The following is a 22,540-nucleotide window of genomic DNA, read 5'->3' on the forward strand; positions in this document are numbered from 1 at the left end:
CCTGTTCAGCGTGTAGCGGGTCTAAGATCATGTATCGTAGTACCAAAGTACTCATCAAAGAGGATACCCAAATTTCAAAACCCAGGGTCTAAGATCATGTGACCGCTATCAACCAATCAAATTCAAGGTACAGGATTCATCTTACCCGTAAAAGGGAACGAATTTCAAATATCGCAGGGTCTAAAATCACGTGACAGCTATCAACCAATCAGAAACACACATCTTACCCGTAAAAGGGAACAAATTTCAAAAACCCCTGGTGAGGGATTTCCCCGCAGGGTGACTCATGACGTCATACCACGTGACCTGAAAATTTGAATTTCCCGCGTGGGCGGGGCCTAACGTCACGTGACCTCTCTCAGCCAATCAGAATCGAGAAATTTTTGCTGACTCGGCTCAATATACGTCGGCCACTACTACTCATACATGTTTTTGCTGATTATACACATATTAACATTATAAGAAATACCTTATAATAACATAATACTAACATTATACCGGCTCCTTTCCTTGTCGGTTTCGGTGTCTTTCCGACAACATTTGGCGCGGTCGACCCGTCCGCTGTTTGCCGTCTTCTTCCAAAATGATTGCCAAGGATCCTCTCGTACTTGTAATTTAATTTTAAAAATTTACTTCTCATATACCCTTTACGTGAGTCCCTTTACTACATTTCTTTCCATACATTTACCGTTTTTATGATCGGCACGCCGTCAGCATTTCGACAACTTTACAACCATCATTTGGCGCGGTCGTTCCGGTCAGTTCGCTGGTACGCGATATTGAAAATTTCGCCGACGTCGTTTTTCAAGAAATTGTTGGCAGTGACCTTTTGCAATCGTCGTCCGACTGTCTGCCGACTGTTTTGAGAAAGCTTTATACGAGAAAAATATAAGCCCTATTTCGTATTTTAAAGCAACAAATTACCTTCTAACTCTTTTTGTTTTCTTTTGATGAACGACTCTGTTTTTGCTCGTCGCAGTCGAAAATTGCGCGGAAAGACGCCGGTGTCCGGCGCCGGCAATCCGACCGCGGCATCTGGTCAGCATGGACAAATTGTCCGACTGTAGGCGGCAGGATCCTGATGGGGAAGCTTTCAAAATATTGAAAAAATATGAAAAAAAAGTATTAAAATGTCAATATTCCAATTAGTAATATTTTAGATATTGACATTTTGATATTTGAAAACATCGAGCGATAAATCGAAGTGCAATCAATAGCTAATTATTGTTCTATTACAGTACATTGTTCTATTGTTCTATTCTAATGTCCCCTTCTTAGTCTGTCTCAGAGGGATCGTCAGCTCCTTTCATTCTGTTGTCTGTCTTTAAGCTTTCCATTTCTAAACATTTTTTGGAGTTAATAATAGAGTTTATTGCTAATGCTATAATATACTCACTCCAGGAGATGTATTTATATTTCCTCATTGTTTCCCTATCCTTTCGTTCAAGCGCATGCTCATACTTGTATCCAGTTCTCCACAACATACGCTCAAATATGAAACGAAGCGATTCAATCTTCTCTTCTGCAGTCAGTTCCTTTTGTTGCCTTCAAGCAGAAAATATAAACAGTATACAGTAAAACTTGTTAAGTTGGTCATAGTTTCGTGAAACTAAGGAATGAGGAGTATACAATCTATAATGATTAATTATTTTGTTCGCAACAGATAGTGTCTACTTAAAGAGGATTCAATATTTTGTATGACACTATTAAAATATGTTCGTTGCACAGAAATATTCTCTTATTTTGAACAGATATTATTTTGGCTCAATTAGAGATAATCAATTATTCGTTCAGTATTTAAAACTCATTTTATTCTATTTTAGCAATGAAACCTTACATAAAGAAAGTTTTAAACAAAGAACAATTCTTAATGATATAATTATATGTTCAATACAAAAATTTAGTTTATATTGCATGTGTGCAGCACTGTCAGTTATATACAAACAAGGACATCTATTAAGTGTCTAGTATCCATGTCTATCCAATCAACGTTAGACTGACACTGGAGTTACAAGGGAATCTATGAATGTCCAGTACAAATAAACAATAAAACCTATGAATTTGGCTACTTCTCTAACCTGACTACCTGTTTAATTTGGCTTCTAGTTTGTGTGACTATGTTAATAGAAATCACGATAAGAGAATGATATGAGATTTACCCAAACCAGTGGTTAAAGAGGTTTCCATAGATAGCCAATATGCTTAACTATTGGGTTGGCAACTAAGTTCCCACCGTTTTTTAAATTGGAAAAATCTGTATGACATTAAATACTTTTGGTACGAAGTTGTACATCATTCGAAAGAGAATATATTGTTCTACCTAAATATTTGTTTCGTTGTTACTAATATACATTTTCTTGTTATTCGCAGATCATTAACATTTAATGTCAAGTTGAGAAGCATGAGCATTTTCGACACCTCCTTTTTGCCTTTAATCAAGGTTCTAAAGCCGCAGAAGCTGCTCGCAACATTTGTGCTGTGTATGGAGTGGGTGCTATAGCCGAAAGAACCGCCCGTGATTGATATGCAAAGTTCAAAAAAGAAAATTTTGACCTCAAAGACGCACCTTGTTCTGGATTGCTCCCAGACATTGGATTGATCCCACACTACTGTAGAGAAGCATCTTCACTCGATGGGCAAAGTTCAGAAGTGTGGAGCATGGGTGCCTCACACTTTAAGTGTCACCAACAAAAATCAACGAGCCACAATCTCCGCAGGTTTGCTTGCTCGTCACCGTGCAACCCATGGACACAAGGAACGATTTCTTCACCGAATCGTTACTGGCGATGAAAAATGGTGCCTCTACATGAATGTGAAGCAGCTAAGGAATGGCTTAGGTCCGGTAAACAAGCGACCCCATGCGCGAAACAGAACGTTCATCCGCATAAAACGATGTTGTGCTTATGGTGGGACTGGGAAGGGATTCTCCATTTCGAATTGCTTCAAAGGAACCAAACGTTCAACGCGGCATTCTATGTGCAACAAATGGAACGACTGAACACGGCTATTCAAGAGAAAAGACCTAATCGCCAACATGATGTTCTTTTGCTGCACGACAACGCTCGCCCTTATATCGCCATATGACCAAGGAAACCATTCAAACTCATGGTTGGGAAGTGCTGCCACACCCACCATACTCTCCCGATTTGGCACCAACGGACTTTCACCTCTTTCGATCTCTTTCAAATGCTATGCTGGGAGTTTCTCTCAATACTGATGCAGAAATGAGAGCTTTGTTGGATGACTTTTTCGAGTCTCAAACAGATGATTTCTACCAACGAGGTATTGAAAAACTTGCTGAACGTTGGGAAAACGTTGTAAACAACAAAAGAGAATACATTATTGATAAACTACTTCTATATTTTTATTGAAAAATAACCTTTTAACAAACATTATTAAAAATGGCGGGAACTTAGTTGCAGTGTTGGGTAAGTTACTTGTAAAAATGTAAAGCGTTACAAGTTACTTTACTTTCTCTTAAAATGTAATGCGTTACTAACGCGTTACTTGCCCCCAAAAAGTAACTGTTACTTTACTTCGAAAGTAACGCGTTACTAACAAGTTACTTTTAGGTCCGAAACTTTGAATATGTGGAAAAAATTCTATTACTTCAATTTTCCATACTACTATTACTACCGTTATTATTATTATTATTATTATTATTATTATTATTATTATTATTATTATTATTATTATTATTATTATTATTATTATTATTATTGCACTTTCTGAATCGCTTTATGTAAATGCAAGAACAAATTTTTACTTGACAGCTATATGAACATTTTCATATGATGTAACATTGACTAAAATGCTATACTTCGTTACTCGTAGGGATGGGCACGAGCGAGTTCGAGCGAGTTTTCTTTAAAACTCGATTCGACTAGAAACATACATCTTTGAGCTCAACCCGAGAACTCGGCTCGAAAAATTTCCTCCAACTCGACTTGAATTCGGGTCAAGTTTCGAGTCGAGTCGAGCCAAATCCGACGTGTAGTTTCGAGTACTCTCTTCAAGTATCTTACATAAATAATATAACTATTATGAATGATACTATTATTACTACTACTACTACTACTACTTTATTATTATTATAACAACACTGTGTATAAACATGGAAGATAGGTGGTTTGTATTTGAATACTAAAAAATATCTATCTTATTTTATCTTATCTTAAAACTACTTGATTGCTAACCTCGGTAGTCGTGCAGTCTAGGAGTCAAGGATATTGTTCACGAGCTTCTGAGTGGGTTGATGGTCTAGGTTGAGCATTCGGGCCCGAACCAAACATTGTCAAAAGTTATAGGGCACTGGCCAAATATCTTCAAAACTGCTAGGCCCGGGTTTAGAATTTACAACGACCCGAGCAACTCGGCTCACAGCTCATTCACTATCGACCCGAACCGAAAAGTGAGCCGAGCAAACAGTTCACCCAACCGAATTGGGTAGAGTCCTCGACTCAGTTGAGCCGAACCGAGCAGATGGCTCATCCCAACCAAGCCAGCTCGAGCCGATGGTTCACCCCAAGCGAGCCGGCTTGAGCCATCGGCTCAGTTGAGCCGAACCGAGCTGAGCTTGTTATAAAAAATCTCTTGTAGTCTCTCTATCGAGACGAGACGAGATGCGAGCAGTGTCCCCTCTCGTGAGCAACACTAAAGGTATTCTATATAATTGCTTAGCCTACACTTCTCATGGCTTTTGTTTTCTAGTGTAATCAGACCATGATTTCAAAAAGAGTTAAAACGAGCGAGCCATTTACAAACTCGACTCGACTCGACTCGAAACTTGACGCCAAAAACAGTGAATCGTCTCGGAACTCGACTCGAGAATATTACCTTTGACTCGGCTCGAAACTCGATTTGAACTCTAGTCGAGTATTAGCTTGACTCGTGCCCATTCCTATGCGTTAGAAAAAATGGTTGCTTATAATTATTCTGCTAAACTAATTATATAATAATAACAATGTTGCTATGTAAAATTAAAAATACAGAATATAGAGAAACATTAAACTAATAAACTACAACTAATAAAATGAGAACAATGAACTGGGGGTGAATCAAAACTTGCTAGTAACTAATATCGATACATGCTTTTTAAAGCTAATTGTTTCAAACTCTATAATAATCAGCGGGACTTTAGGATACGCAAACTGATCTAAAAGAACTCTAATATTACATACCATCAACATTACATCAATAAAGTAGACCTGCTCATCAGAACACAGTTTATTCATATTAATCCCTTACTGTACGTATTTCGTTAATTATGGCGCTATAGTTGTTGATAAATATTTCCCGCCGGCTCACTACTTTACTTTTAATTTCTGTCCACCATCATTTTCAGCTTTTAAGAAAAAGTATTTTTTTAAATGTTCGAACGATAAAATATTTTCGTTCTCCATCTTTATAAAAACACCAATCGAAGTAAAATGAACTTCAGGTAAAATTGCACATGTAGTTCACTCACTAAATGTATCGATTTATTTGGAGCTGTCAAAATCTACGACAAAATCTTCCAGGTGCTTGCAATCAGTATACGTGATTTCCCTGTGGCTGTCTTCATCTTCCAAGAACAGCAAGTGGCACTATGATCTTATATGTTTCTTTGTGTGTCGGTGATTGACTATCGGTCACTGACATACGTAGTTCATGCCCCATTGTTCCATTCTGAGAAATTCATTTACATACGAGAAACATTTGTTTCCGAAAAAAATATACATATATTGAAGTTACTCACCCGAAATGTAACACGAAAAAAGTAACGCAAACTAGGTACGTTACTTAAAAATTTGTAACGCGTTACCGTTACAGTTACTTTGGAAGAAATGTAACGCGTTACTAGGAAACGTTACTTGCGTTACGTTACTTCCCAAGACTGCTTAGTTGCCAACCCAATATAATGGATAGTTCCAGGAGCAGCAGCAAAATTATTCCAAAACACGCTTTATTTCTTCCTAAACGTATTACTTGCAATTCATTTGTTTAATTTTTCATTGACAGTCTAATCTTCATTTTAAGAATCTACAGTGACGTATATCGCGATACATTTTGTAAACATGTATTTTCGATAATATGTTTTAATTTTTATAACCCGTTTATTGAATTTAATTGCCAGGTAGAGATGGAAAAAATAATAATGCTCAATGTATGAATGCCAAGTCTTTAATGAATAAACTTTGCCATATTTCAAAAACAGTGTTTTACGGTATTATGTTTACTTCATTATGTGTCCATCTATTTGAAATAACCCAATTTCAGCTTAAAAGGTTCTTGACAAAATTTATGTATTTAAAAAAATGTACTGAAAGTTGTACTATTATCATGTACTTTTGTCATACAATTTATACGTTTACAAAACTATTATTGAGACAGATTAGGCCTACAGAAAACATGTAACGTTATTTGTTACGTGGTATAAATGCCAAAGATGCTATGAACATCTTTGCTTAAACCATACAATAAAACCATGCAAATTCTCACAGCCAGTACCTAGTTATTTGTATTTCTGATATGCTTAGAAGACGATGCGCTCGGCCTATCAGCATGCTGACTGGAACGCTTATCAATCAGATATTACAAGAGTACTGAATTCCTTACCTGCTCCTACTTCTGAACAAGATCTTTACCATCTAACCGTCAAAATTCAGGAGACAATCTTAAAAGCAGCTCAAGATCACATACCTGTTAAGACGCGTTTCCCACATAAACCACCCGTACCACCTCAATATCGTCAAATCACCACCACATCACGAAAAGCCTTTAGGGACTATCAACGCACTCGAAATCCTGACGCACTTCGCCTCCATCTCCAATGGAACAGAATGGTCTCTAGTTATCTCTCTGCTTACAAGGCAGTGGAGGCGAGTCTATAATTCTCTTTCCAATCAATCCAATCCTACTCAATATTGGCAAAAATTCAAATTACTTACTGGAAAATTCCACAGACCTACTTACCCCACCATGCTCAATAACCACAGTCTTCACACCGATCTCGAAAAGGCTAATGCTTTCGCAACTTATTTCCAGCAAATCTTCACTCCACCACCTCAACTGGACCAAAAATCTATCGCCGCATCGCCCGATTTTGTGACCCACACAACCGATTTCTAAAACCCGACTGCACACATTTTGGAACCTGACAATGACCTTACTTCTGAAATTCTTCCGGCAGATATCCAAGCGATCATCCATCGAAAGCGCTCAACAGCTCCGGGCTTTGACTCTATTACGTATAAGCTCATCAAGGCGGCTTCCCCAGTATTTCTACAGATCCTAGCATCTATCTACACCTTCATATTACATCTACCCACCTGATTGGGTAGTCTCCAAGGTCTTTCTATTCATTAAGCCCGACAAATCAGTTCATGACGTTTCCTCATATAGACCTATGCAACTGACCTCCTGCTTAAGTAAAATTTAAAAAAAAATCTTGTTACACGTCTCCATGCTCATCTCACAGATCATAATCTCATTCCTAATCATCAAGCAGGCTTTCGCCCTGGCATTAGTCTGAATGACCAATTACTTCGCCTCAGTAACACCATCACCAATCATTATAATTCTTCCCAACCATCTTGTCTTCTGTTCGACTTAGAAAAAGCGTTTGATAGAGTATGGCATCAAGGGTTGCTTTTTAAACTTCAAAAATTTCACTTACTCAATAGCTACGCCCGCCTTATACATTCCTTCCTTACCAATGGACTCGCATATATCCTCATAAATTCCACCATATCTCATCCCATATTCCTATCACTGGAATATCTCAAGGCTCTGTTCTCTCCTCGTTGCTGTATATACTTTATGTAACCGATATGCCACCCTACCGTCGAATATTAATTTATTTTAATATTCTGACGATACCGCTTTCTTGACTCTTGGAAAATCTATTCAACATATTAATTGCACTCTACAACCAGCCATAGAAGTTTTTATCAACTGGTGTAACATATGGAAACTCTCCGTCAATGCCTCAAAAACCCTAACCCTCATTATTCAAAAACGTCCTTCAAAAATTCGTCGAAATGCTAACCTGCTATGTCTTTCAGTTCAAGGCACTCCTCTATTGCCACCTTCCCATGTTAAATATCTCGGAGTGATCTTCGATAGTAAACTGACTTGGAAGCCCCATTTGCAGAAGATCCAAACGCAAGCCACTAAACAACTAGCTTACTGAAAAGCTTAGTAGGTACCTCATGGGGCCTCCATTCAAAAAATTTTCGTACGACATATAAATCGTTTCTCCGACCGGCACTCACTCATGGCCATACTGCATTGATATCTGCCCCAGCAAAACCGTATTAACGACTAGAAATCATTGAACGTCACGCTTTTCGACTCGCTTTTCACATTCACTTTTCGTCCCCTACAGCACTAGTCTACGAGATAATTACCTTTCCTCCCATTCTTCAACATCTAGAACAAACATGCTCCAAATACATAACCAAAAGCATTGAATCAGGTAATCCCCTTATTCTTGACACCATCTATATATACATCCTGCTAGACACACCTTCTCAATATCTTGATACCCCTCTTCAACATCTTCTCACAATGTACTCCAACGCCCTTGATGACAACGATCCTACTAAACAAGATTTTGCATCGACTACCCTGAAAATCTGTCACGGCACATTTATTCATCTTTGCACTAGTACTCATCGTTGTGGTTCCAGAGGCTCATCTGTGCTCATTAGTTCTGCGTTGCCACAGAACAGAAGCTAACATCTATATTAACATCTTCCCTGTGTTTGCCCTGTCCAATCGCACTGCTTTCATCTATCATCTCATTCTTCCGTGGATGAACTTCTAGTTTCACTTTCTCGCCGCTTATAGATATCTAAATGATGCCCTCCCTATTTGCATAGTACGATAATATGAAATGGATGTCCTGAATAAAGAATATGAAACCCCAAATACATGAATAAATGCAAACCTCAAAGTAATGAAATGAAATAGAAATAAAAATAAAATTTAAATGACTTAGCCCTCACCTCTTTATCACCTATTCCATTGTTTTCCCTTCATGCCCTTCCCGAAGAAAGGGTGTACCCCTTGAACGGTCTAACCTTGTAAAAAGAAAGATGCGCTCGGTCCACGGTGTTTGCTTGAAAACGGGTGGCTACAATTTGCACATTCCGAAGGAGTATATTTTCTATCAATACTTTTGTGCACTACTTACTGCAAGCTTTACTACGCTGTTTGGAGAAATAGTCTGTATGCACATAAGAAAAAGCATTGATGGATTGGGTTTTAATCCCCCTTTCATTAATTTCGTCCCTGAGTAATTACAAACATTTCATTATAGCGTGGTAAAAAAGTTTATGCATAAGGACAACAATGCAGTCAAAGCATGTATTCGTATCCTTTCGTCATGGCATTTTCACGGTAGTGAATGCAGATTTAACTGGAATATACAGTGCTTAAGGCTCCACACACAGATTTAAATACAGTCAAGGACGGAGTTTTTACCATTCCTTTATGTGATTTTTCCATGTTTGCCTCGGTGAATGTCTAGCAACACCTGGTATTATAACATTCTTATTTTATGATTTTTCCATCACACTTGAGTTTTAACATGACCAGTAATGATGTCGCTCCATTATTACGATCATTATCTATGACGTCATATCTTTCATAAGTTTTGATGTCATCATTTTTGTCCGGAAAAGTAAGGAGAAAATATACGTAAAACGGACAAGAACAATTAACATTCTCCATACTGCTGAAAAGTCATTCTTCTGCAAGTTCCTAAAAATCACCGTACTTTACGTGCTTTTTACCTGTAAAATTTTCTCAGTGTACATTGAAATATTCATGCCTAGCGCGTCACTTTGAGTTTCGAGAAAAGGGATTTTCTATGGGTTTCCGTATTTGTGGACAAAATATTGATTATAAAAGACTAAATATGTTTGGCAAACAATTTAACTCGTAACTATAGACCAAGAAATTCAACATTCTGGTTCAGGTTTAGTCCTTGGTTCAATTTCGTTACTGAAGGTTCATCCAATTTCGCAGTTTATCTTCGCTGCTTGAAAAATCCCTCGAAAATGTTGACATCAACATTATCTAAATTTTCTTCCTAGAATAAATATATATATATATATATATATATATATATATATATATATATATATATATATATATATATATATATGTTAAATACTTACAAAATCTTTCCTTGAAAAGTACGGCTCTTCAGTTTATTGATTAAATCAACCAATTGGGGATCACTTATCTTCCTGAAACAAGGTTAAAACATGGATTATTAATGGCTTTGGGACATCAGCTGTAAAAATCATTGGTATTATTTAATTTAAGTAGAAAATGAAGTAAATTCACAATAAAATTAGATTTTCTAAGGAAACTGAAACACAATTAGGAATGAAGTGGTAATGATGAAGTCAGAATATGACCCACACCGGATGGTTTCGCCTTCAGATTCGATTCATAAAATTCAATCTGAAAGATTATTTTTACATGTCTTTCCTACGAGGCGCGTTCGAAAAATAACCTTCAATTGGTCACTGTGCGTGAAATAGTAGAGGCAGCGCTACCATCTTTGCACAGACATGCGCGGTAGATCAGTCTGCATCCAGTCGTGATAGAGTGAAGGTTGTCTGATCACTAGTTCCACTAGTGTGTATCGTCCCAAGTGTGTGCTGCAATAGAAAACCCCACCACGTGCGAGATGTTATAAGTTTTCTTACGGAAACACAATATTCGTCAATATCTATTCATCGCGAACTTTGTGCCGTGTATGGACCAAGTGTGATGAGTGAAGGAATTGTCCGTGAATGGGGTCGTTCATTTAAAAGTGGAAGAAGAAACATTCATGACAAAGAGAGGAGTGGAAGGCCATCAATGGTCACTAATGAACTCGTTCTTGAAAATCCAACGTTTCACAGTCTCGGAGCTCTCCGATGAACTTTCCAGGATCTCAGCGCTTTGATGATGAGGAGGAGCTAAAAGATGTGGTCACAGGTTAGCTCAAGGCACAGGGGGTAGATTTTTATGCTGATGGAATTTCTCAGCTAGTGCAGTGTTTATGGAAACTATGTTCAAAAATAGAGCAAAGAACTAGTTTTCAGATGTATATAATAAATTCTTCTTACTTACTTCAACGTTTCTTTCTTAACCAATCTTTCTTAACCGAACGGACCTCGTATATTCTGTAAGTCAAATCTATGTAAATACATTGCCAGGTGAATACAAAAAGTTTCCACGTTGATATAGTTCAGATAGTCGGAAAAAGTTGCAACTTGATAAAACTATTTCCTAGATCAGTTATCACCTGAAGTTACACATTATCCCCCAAAACTGTGTAAGTTGGTCATTCAGAAACAAATCTATTGCGGAAATGACGCCATTATCATTTTGAAAATGTTTGAGCGGCAAAACCTTTTCATATTATACTACAAGGGTATAAATCTAGTCCGTGTGATCTTGAATGAGAAAAAAATACAAATAATAGGAATGTGTTGGCAATAAAGTATATAATTATGCACTACCGGGTATTTTGTCTAAATTTTTGGCAAGTGTTTCTTTTGGAATCGCTTTATCATCTCAAGAACACATACCATAACCAAATGTAACACACTACCAAAATCGGAACTGGTTCAAATTTACTAGTACTATGGTTTCAATATTGATTTACATAGAGCAAAAAACGGGGCGAGGTAGCGAGAAACGGTTTTCTGCAATTCAGCATCCAAAGAGTAGGTTTTATCTCCTATATTAATCCTATATTTAAACGGTAAGTCATAGAAATCAGCCGTTTCGGTTTTAGCGTTTATCGCCATAGAACACAATCAGTAATAGACAACGACAAGCGGATTTTTTGAATTGATGCAGCGCCTTACGAAAAGACCCATGTATCTCTCTACTAAAACCAGAAGTGGTAGAAAATTTCTACTTAAAAGGTTTCATTTCACATTAACTCTCTATTGCAGCTGGATAACTATGTGAACTATCCAAATATCCATGTTTATGAATGGTCCAGTACTTGTACACCAAGTTTTAGAGAGGTAGGTGGAGGTCGAGAATGATCAAGTACTTCCAAACAGACTCTCCAAAAATCTTTGTGCAAATACTGAAGGTTCTGAAAGATGGATATTTGGATAGTTCACATACTAGTTCCTCAGTGATGTCTTGACCCGACTACGATCGGTCCTATAGTAGTGCAACTATGGACTTCTAAAATTCATTTTTTTTTTCACGTTTTCGGTACCATATAATTACGAAACTATGCACTTCCGACCACAGGTCCATATGAACTTTTTCTCTTATCAACTTTTTCTCTTTTTCTCTTTTGATGTGGGAAATCTATTCCCAAATTATTGTGACAAACTTTTATAACACCTTGTAAATTTGTTTCAATATTGAATTCGCATAGTTCGAAAGTCTACTGTGCTCTCATAACACCGAAACAAGACTCACTTGTATTTGTCTCTAAAGGTCTCAAAAGTGTTAAACAGATGTATTTTGCCTTTTACGATAATTTTTAAGTTACCCCCTCTCGCAAACAAATTCTTGCTGATGCAAGAAAATCTAATAGTCAAAGGGGCCGCGGTGGCTCAGTGGTAGAGCGTTCACCTCTGGTGCTTGGGATCCCGGGTTCGATCCCAGCCCCGCCAAGTGAACTTTGTGGTGCACAAACACCGTGTGCGTGGGTTTTCTCGGGGTTCTTCCGTTTCCTCTCATTTTCTTCATTCCACCATTTCATTCATTACTCATCATCACCGTCTCCTTTAGCCTAACCGGCATAACCGTGGGACGTAAAACTCACAGATTTCATTTCATTTCATTTTCTTTTTTCATATGCACTCACTCATTTTAACCGCAAATTCGCCAATATTGACGAATTATTCTTAACCAAAGACCAAAAAATTAACGCGAAATAATAAGCACACCTACTAATAACTTAAACATAAAATTTTTTAGAAAAGTCAGTAAGGAAACTCAGTATAATGTGCGTCTAATATAAACAATTCATGTGATTTTTCTTTTTAAAGTTGCAATTACTCTTAGTAATGGAAAACAATTATTAAAAAAAAAAAAAAAAACTTACACATTTTTCGACGTTTGAACCTTTTCAATGAGCTCCATGGGAGGAGGGGGAAGGTACTCCAAGGAATCGAACAATACATGTTGCGGTGCCATCCTAAAAAAAATAGAAATAGATCAACCATTTTGCGAGATACTACTGTAGACAACACATTAAATATTGAGTATAAACACGGTTTACGTATCACAAAGTAGGTTATTAAAATTTCAGACTTAAATTTAATATCCAGTGCACTTTGGAAAATATTGTATCCTGAAGATCAAATGTGCGTTCCCACCCATCTTGGAGAGTATGTGACCATGACTTAGATATAGAAATTCAAATTGTATCGTGGAGGACAGAAGTCTTTGACCAGGTAATGGTGACTGCTTTGAAACAAATGCAGAGTACGAGAATTAAATCTGCAGTTTGGTGTGGAGAAGAAACAAGCTTGTGAACCAAAAGTTTATGAAGTTATTAATATAAACTATGCCGAAGATCATTGACTTATATCATCATGAAAGAAATACGAAAGAAGTTTTGAAACGCAGAGAAATAATGTAGAACCTTGTAAGCAGAGGCAAAGAAACCTAACGTAACCACACTAAAGACGAATCATTTAACGCGTAGTGATCGTGGTTCAGTGATCAAGGTGCTCGACTAGTAAGCTTGAATTCCGCGGTTCGAATTCACATTGGGGAAGTACTATTTTCTTTCTTTAGGATTTTTGGTTGCGATTGATCGGCGATGAAACACGTTTTATTGTCTCCAGATATTTGAATAATCGAATCTTTCAATACATGAACTATCAAATCTTCGGGAATAATAATAGTAATAATAATAAACATTTATTATAATAATAATAATAATAATAATAATAATAATAATAATAATAATAATAATAATAATAATAATAATAATAATATTATTATTATTATTATTATTATTATTATTATTATTATTATTATTATCTCGTAGAAGATTAAAAGTTAGGAGATTATTATTGCTCAGGTCATACCATTATAAGCAGAAACGTGACATCTAGCAAGAATATTTTGGTTTTGTTTCATGTTGCCAGAGATAAGATGAATTATTCATCTCGTTCCTAAAATGAAACAAACGAAATCGGGACGAGAATTAACATTTTACATACATACTTTTATTACAGTTATTTTCCTTAAAAGTACAGTAGAATACTTTCTACATGAAACTTTAGTGGAATACTTTCGTTTAAAATTTGGGTAGTTGTAGAGGTTTGTCTTAGAGTTACAGGCCCCCCTCCCCGAAATCCTGATTTTTCTGTAACTTTTGCCTAATTTTAGGGCAACTTTAAAAATTTTAATACCATTATTATTATTACTGAAGTTTTGTGAATTTAATGGTTCACCCTGTTCCAAAAAGATTAGGGGCTTTCTTTATGGTTTTTTTTAGCCATAGCCTACTCAGTCCAATGGGCATTGTGGTGGACAAACGCCGTGTCTGTAGGTTTTCTCGGGGATCTGTTCCCCTCCACTTTTTATTCCAATATTTCTTTCATTCTCATCATCAACGTCTTCTTTAGCTTAGCCGACATATCTATAAACATAAAACTACAAAAATTCTTAGGGCTCTTGTGAGTTCAGTATATCTACTTTCTGCATGAAATTTGCTTGGAAACAATTCGTTTAACATTTAGCTAGTTGTATGCACGTACGCAGTGGGTATGTCCTGGTGGTCCGGACACTTTTCTCCAATCCCGACTATTTTGTAACTTTTGTGTAACGCTAGGGGCGATTTTTAAAGATTTTAATACAATCTGTCCTCATACAAATGTTTCTTCTATATTATTATTATTATTATTATTATTATTATTATTATTATTATTATTATTATTATTATTATTATTATTATTACTTTGTATTACTGAATATTTGACATCTCAATATTACGTCATATTCCAATGCAAATAAGCATACTGAAGTTGATAGGAAAAAGGAAAACAATTTTTTGGACCCTGTCTGAAGATGACATGCCTTATAACAGATACGTTAAGAGGATTAGTGTCCGGAAGGAAAGAGGGGAAAAAGAAGGTATCAGCTCCTGGACAATATGAATATCGGAACTTCGGATGTCTTAACAGAAACTAAATAGGATTTGTCTTAATCACGATACATAGTAATGCCCTTTCTTTGGGTAAAAGACTTCTGATTATGTATGCGTTATATTGATATTTTAACAAAATATACATACAAATATAAAAAGAATAGTTTTTAATTATCAATTTTGGTTGAACAGATATATGGAATGTGTTGGAAATATCGAACGAAATTATTATTATTATTATTTCTAGTAAGAGTGGAAGAAGTTAGAAACAATTTCTCAATGAAACAATAACGTTTCAGATACATGTATGACCCATTGACACATACTAGGTCCTAAGGATGACCCTTATGTATTCATGAATTGTTTGCTAACCACGTTATGTTTTCAGACAGTACGAATCAACATTGTAGACATGTGACGTCATGTTGTTAGTACTTTCCCTGTGAAGAAAGTAGTTTCAACTCTAATTTGCAACACCGAGAGAAATTGAATATTTTTCGTGTTATTATATTCAGAAGTATCAACATTGTAAATGATAAAAAAATCCTTAATGACCTCAGCGGAAATCAAACCCAGGACCCCTAAAGTACGAAACTAATGCGCAAGCCAGTACCTTTGTTAAATAAAAGATCAACCGATCATACCTCAGTTTCTTGAACACTCGAGTTTCCTCATATACAAGGTTTCTTTAACCTTTCTAAATACGACAGGGACACGAACACATCCATTTCCAGATCAGTTAAAATTCCAAAGGCTCTGCCACCGGGAATTGAACGCGGGACCGCGTACACCATAGGCGGACGTGCTAGCCACTATACCTTTTTATTAAAAAGATCAACCGGTCATACCTCAGTTTCCTGAGCAACCCGAGTTTCCTCATATACAAGGTTTCTTTAACCTTTACTAAATTCGACAGGGACACGAGCACATACATATACAGGACAGTTAAAATTTCAAAGGTTCTCCCACCGGGAATCGAACTCGGGACATCGTACACAAAAGGCGGACGTGCTAGCCACTACCACTAGACCACGGGGACTCCTGTGACAGCTGTGTTAAATAAGAGTCAAAACACTTGTTTATGCAGCAAATTGCACATGTTTAACGACATGAACACGAACACAGATATATCGAGGACATTTAAAATTTCAAAGGGTGTCCCACCGAGAATCGAACACCGGACCCTGCCGACTAAGCTATCTGATGGGTGGAGTGCCTAGTTCGTTCCTAAGGCAAGTAAGCTTGAGATGGACAATATCGGTTTTCTCGGAACACTCCCACTTTCTTATTCTAATAATTCGTCCCTCATAATTCATTTGTTTAATCATGGTTTTCTTCAACCTAACAGGCATAATCGTGGGACTTTAAACGCAAAGATTTCAATTATTTCATTTTCAAGCGGTTAACCTAAACCAATTCGAATCGAAAAACTTGTATTTTCTATTATTCATTAATGTGTTCGAACAAAAATATATAGAGAAAAAAAAATGGGGAATCGCAATTCCATTCAAAAATGAAACAGCAGATTCATAATACATTAAATTAAAACGAAACCATTACACATCTTTCGGAACTTTTCCAATATATGTATGGATATTCTGAAAAGTGGCAATATAATAATATCTGTTTCCAAACAATACTGAACCAAATTACGGTTCGATTTCTGAAATAAACGAAAACATTTTGTTTCAATTTTAAACCGAACCCAAACTAGTTTACCAGGTTTTGGACACGTCTAGTACCTAGATTGTAGTTGATGTTTCTATTGCCTCGTGAAATCAACTGCCATCATTCAGTGTAAATTTGGAGAGAAACTGCTATAGTCCCCTATTTCCGCTCATATGTATAGGGTCGGATTTGGGGGTGCACCGGTGCACGTGCACACCACTTCGTTGTAAGTATACACCATCTAAAATAAGAAGCTAACAGTGAAAATAGCATAACTTTCCAAAAATCCTACCGTCATATTTCCATTTGGGACTTAAAAGTAAGCAGAGCTTTGCAAAAACGATAGTTTAAGTAGATTTTCTGAAGGTTGAAGCAAAAGGATTCAACAAGCAAAACAATATTCCTTGTTTACCATAGATGTTCTAAAGTCATTAAGAAAAATGACTGCACTGGAGCCAGATGAAGTTTACACACTATTGAAGTGAAATTTGGCATTCTTATTGAAAAATGTCAGAAATTTTCAAATGTTAACAGCAAATAAGATAAAGTCATTCTTTAGCTCTTCTTTTGGGACGTAAGTACAAGAGTTCATTTTCCTTGTGGGAGATTGAATGTTAAACTTTTCTAGCAGTTTTGCCCAATGATTATTGGTAAGGAATTTGGGGCACATAAGTATTATGACTACAAAATAAAATAACACTCATTCGCAATGTTAGTAGTCGTCTGGAACATTAGTTTTGGTATGACTCTTGCTTTGGGGGGCAAGCGGCGTAAAATGGTGGTGGGTGGAGTGTACCAAAATCCCAAATTGTATACTTTTTAACGCCATTAAGCGTCAGCTTAATTACAAATGTCACAAAATAAATGCTCCGATGCACCTTGCATGTGCCAGTGACTGACATGAGGCTACATTCACCCTTCTAGAAATCATACAAAAATCACCATAAATATCCTTACCAGGGACTACCAGAAGAAGGTATTATTTGACCAATTAATGTGAAACTAATTTTTTTTAGTAGAGAAGTATCAGCATTTTAATATAGGATGATATTTTGATAGCTCACCACCTTAGGGAGCACAGGGAGGGAAACATATTATGGTAAATGTTTATATGAATTCCAAATTTTATTCTGGAAACTCTAGTGAGCGTGAGATTGATCATAAATTCACAGAATTAATATTCCGATGCTTCTTGCAAGTGTCAGTGATTGATATGGGGCTAGCTTTCATCCAAAATTCACATAAATATTCGGCATAAATATCCTTAGCAGGGACATACGAGAAAATTGTTTTGGCCAATTAATGCGAACAGTGGCGTTTTTGTAGTAAAAAAATAAAAGTATGCGTGTTTGAAATCTGGATTGCTATTTTGGCAACACAGCGCGTTAGTAGCACAAGGGGCACAATGATGATGGCAAATCTTTATAAAAACTACAAATTTTATTTTGGAATATAGTGATCGTCTTATTAATTACAAATGTCACAGAATTAATACTTCGATGTCCCTTGCATGTGCCAGTTACTAATATGGCACTTGCTTCTACCACATTTTTCAAAATATCTACCAGATGACTTGAAAACAGAGAATTGTCCAGAGTGAAGAGATGATCACTCCAGATAAGTTGGAGATGTTCACAATGGTTACAGTAAATCACATTGCTTCATGTCTTGCTCGTTCAGGAGAGTATGCTGAATAAAAGTAAGTTGTATTCATCTATCTTATACTTAGGTTAATGATATTGTTAAACAATTAATGATGATGGAGCCACAAAGTGTTGTTTTCAAGAAGGAATAATTTTCAAGAAATGATTCTTATTCCTCGCGAGGAATTTGTTTCTATCACAACCGTGTGTCCATAGTATACGGTTTTTTGATGTATTTACGTGTGCACTATATGCGAGTAGGTTATTGTCTGGAAAGTGGGATCATAGGTTATTGTGTAAGAAGTATGAAAAAAGTACGCTCTTGTTAAGGTATAGAAGACAATATTGAAATGTAAAGCTAACCTACTAAACATGCAATTTTTAAGATGTTACTTTCCATTATGATTTTTTGTATGTTTGTGTTCCTGCGACATTTTCCATTGTCATTTAATATTCTATTTCGAGCTGGATTTGCTTAAGTGAGCAGAAAATACGTTGGTGACTTTTGTATGTGATTTTGTGCTATAAAGGAGTGCAATTGATTTTTAACAAACGCAAATTCTTTGATTATATTCCAGTGATACCATAACAAGAAAATATATGCATAATCTGTTACACTAATAGAAGATAATCTTTTACAGTGGATTTGAGATTTTTAAAGAAAATCACAAAATTTGTCTGCAACAGGGGCGTCATTTAGGGGGAGCAGGGACGGGCAATTGCCCCCCCTGAGTTTGAGATTTCTATAGATTTTATCAATAAAATAGTAGTAAATCAGTGAAATACGCGAAATTTTACTTATATCAAGGAGTTTCCCCCCCAAGCAAAATCTGAAATGACGCTCCTGGTCTGCAATAATGATAAAATACACAAGACATCTATCTTCTTCCTTTATATCCATGCGAAGAATATTTATCGTGCATTTTGATGTGACTTTGGGAAGAGGAGAGCTTAGCCCCATATCAGTCATAGCACATGCAATAAGCATCAGAATATAAATTCTGTGGCATATGTAATTAATCTGACGCTTATTGTCATTTCTAGAATAAAATTTGGCATTTTTTTTAAATATAAAAAATCACACCCCTTATGTCCTCTAAGTCTGCTAACTAACTAACTAACTAACTAACTCTATGGTCTATGGAACCCGGAGGTTCAATGCCGCGTTCACAAAAGCTCTCCACTGACTTCTATCCTTAGCTAACTGCATCCAGTTTCTACTCTGTATTCCAATCTCTGCGAGATCTATCTTAATATTGTCCTCCCATCTGCGCCTAGGTCTTCCTAATGGTCGTTTTCCGATTGGTTTTCCAGTCAAGACTTTGAAAGCATCTCTACTTTCTTCCATTCTAGCTACATGACCCGCCCATCTAAGCCTCCTAGACTTCACGACCCTAACAATGTTGGGTAAACCATACAAATTATGTAGTTCCTCGTTATGAAGTTTCCGCCATTCCCCATTCCCGTTCCTCTTGGGTCCGAATATTCGTCTCAGGATCTTGTTCTCAAATACTTTCAGTCTATGTTCTTCCCTCAGAGTAAGTGACCATGTTTCGCAGCCATACAGAACAACAGGGATGATTATCGTTTTGTATATTTTAAGTTTCAAATTCCTCGACAGAATTCGCGACGACAAGAGATTTTGAACCGAATAGTAACACGAATTCCCTGCTTTTAGTCGACATTTAATTTCTCCGTGAATATGATTTTCCTCTGTTAATATTGATCGTAGATATTTGAAAGTATCCACTTTATCAAAAGTATTATTTAGTATTTTAACGCATCCATAATTTGCTGTATTCCGGTCCCGACGCACTTCCATGTATTTAGTTTTCTCTGCATTTACTTCTAAACCCATGTCCCTGCAAGCGTTTAATAAGATCTCTGCATTTCTTTCTATTGTTCTCCTATCATCTCCTATTAAATTTACATCATCAGCATATGCCATAACCTGGTGAATACCGTTCAACTGTAAGCCCTGGTTGCTATCTTTGATATTCCTTATAGCGTATTCCAAAACGAAGTTAAATAATAATGGCGACAACGCATCTCCTTGTTTCAGGCCATTTTCGACGTGAAAGTTCGTGGACAAAAATTTTCCTACCCGGACTTTACTTTGGGATTCATTTAAACATATCTTAATTAATCTAATTAGCTTTCTCGGTATTCCAAGTTCTGCAAGAACGTTGTATAATGTTTCTCTCCTAACCGAGTCGTAAGCCTTTCTAAAATCAATAAATAGTTGATGTACCGGGGTATTGTATTCCCACTTTTTTTCGAGTATTTGGCGAATGGTAAATATTTGGTCGATAGTTGATCGATTTCGTCTAAATCCGCACTGATAATCTCCAATAACTTCATCTGCGTATGGGGTCAGTCTTGCTAAGAGAATATTTGAAAGGATTTTATAGGATGTTGACAGAAGAGAAATGCCTCGATAATTATTACAGTCAGTATTGTCACCTTTCTTGTGGATTGGAACAATGATTGATTCTTTCCACTCTTGTGGCAATTCTTCCTTGTTCCAGATAATGAGAATGAGTTTGTGTATCTTGTTCCACAATTTTTCGCCTCCAGCTAAAATTAACTCAGCCGGAATTTCATCTACACCCGGAGATTTGTGTTTCTTTAATTTCTTTATAGCGATTTCTACTTTTATTCGGTTGGGTTCTGGAATATACGGTTCTGCGGTGTGTATCTCCTTTTCTCCACGAACACTAGTTTTTGGTTGCGTGTTAAGCAAATCGTCAAAAAAATCTTTCCATCTATTTAAGATGCTATCCGTGTAAGTGAAAACTGTACCGTCAGATTTCTTTAATATATAAGCACGAGGTTGATAGCCTTTCTTAAATTCGTTGATTCCCTTGTACATGTCCCGTATGTTTTTATTTTTACTATTATCTTCAAGTTCCTTAATTTTAGCTTTCAGAAAATCGCGTTTCTTTGTTCTAAAAGTTTTGGAAGTTTCCCGTCTGATATCTGCGAAATTTTGTGTAGTCATTTCATTCGGATTTTGTAGCCAGCGTAATTTTGCCTGTTTTCTTTTCTCTGCTAGTTTTATGCATTCCTGGTCGAACCATGGTTTGTTCCTACGTATTTCCGCGTGTCCCAATTTTTTTTTGCTGAAATTTTAATGCTATCTCTAATTTCAATCTAGGTATCCTTAACACTAGTGCACTCCGAATCTTCTAAAGCCGAAAATCTATTCGAAACTTCAATCTGGTATTCCTCTCTTACCTGGCTCTCTTCTAATTTCTTTAAATTGAATCTCTCCGTTTCCGGACAATGAATATTACCTTTATTCAACGATAACCTCTCTCGTATTATCGCTGCTACCAGGTAGTGGTCAGTGTCACAATCAGCCCCTCTAAACGACCGGACATCAATTATGCTAGATTGCTTTCTTCTATCTACTAAAACGTGATCAATTTGATTATGTGTTTTCCTGTCTGGTGATGTCCAAGTGTATTTATGAACGTTGCGATGTGGGAATTTTGTACTCTTCACGATTAGGTTTTTGGATGTTGCAAAGTTCACGAGTCTAACACCGTTGTCATTACTTTCCTTATGCAGACTTTCGTTCCCTATAATCGGTTTGAAATATCCTCTCGTCCTACCTTCGCATTGAAATCCCCTAATAGAATTTTCATATGGTATCGCGGGAGTTGGTCAAATATCCGTTCCACTTCTTCGTAAAAACTGTCTTTTATATCGTCATCCTTATCTTCTGTTGGGGCATGTACATTTAAAACAATAATATCACACCACCGTCCCTTAAGAGTAATAAAAGAAAGTCTGTCAGTAACAAATTCAGCCCGTTTAATTGCTGGTAATATACGTTTATGAACGAAAAACCCTGTTCTTAACTGGTGATTTTTATTTCCTTCCCCGTAAAAGAACGTAAAATTTCCGGAATTCTCAGATCCATTTCCTTCCCACCTAACTTCCTGAACTCCTACTACGTCCATCCTGTATTTCTCTAACTCCCTCGTTACGGATTTTAACGCGCCTGCCCTATAAAGACTCCTAATATTCCATGTTCCAAATCTCATGTCCATTTTCTTTTGCTGAGGTCGTGCCAAGTTATCAGTCCTTGTCCGAGGCT

General features: G+C 36.6%; 1 protein-coding gene across 2 annotated transcripts in view; it reads right to left on the reverse strand.

Moving 5' to 3' along the window:
* LOC145662438 (uncharacterized) overlaps window positions 1-22,540 on the reverse strand; it is a 193,978-nt gene that overhangs the window by 51,403 nt on the left and 120,035 nt on the right. The window contains exons 9-11 of one of the 2 annotated variants that reach the window (XM_081728013.1): window positions 13,067-13,159; window positions 10,167-10,238; window positions 1,397-1,545 (exon numbers count right to left, since the gene is read on the reverse strand). In XM_081728013.1, the coding sequence (XP_081584139.1) occupies window positions 1,397-1,545; window positions 10,167-10,238; window positions 13,067-13,159 (314 nt within the window). The remainder of the gene's footprint in view (window positions 1-1,396; window positions 1,546-10,166; window positions 10,239-13,066; window positions 13,160-22,540) is intronic. The other variant, XM_081728023.1, reaches the window with a different exon arrangement.

Source organism: Thermobia domestica, chromosome 1 (genome assembly GCF_964235325.1).
Source record: "Thermobia domestica chromosome 1, izTheDome1.hap1.1, whole genome shotgun sequence".
In the NCBI taxonomy this organism is placed as follows: Eukaryota; Metazoa; Arthropoda; class Insecta; order Zygentoma; family Lepismatidae; genus Thermobia; species Thermobia domestica.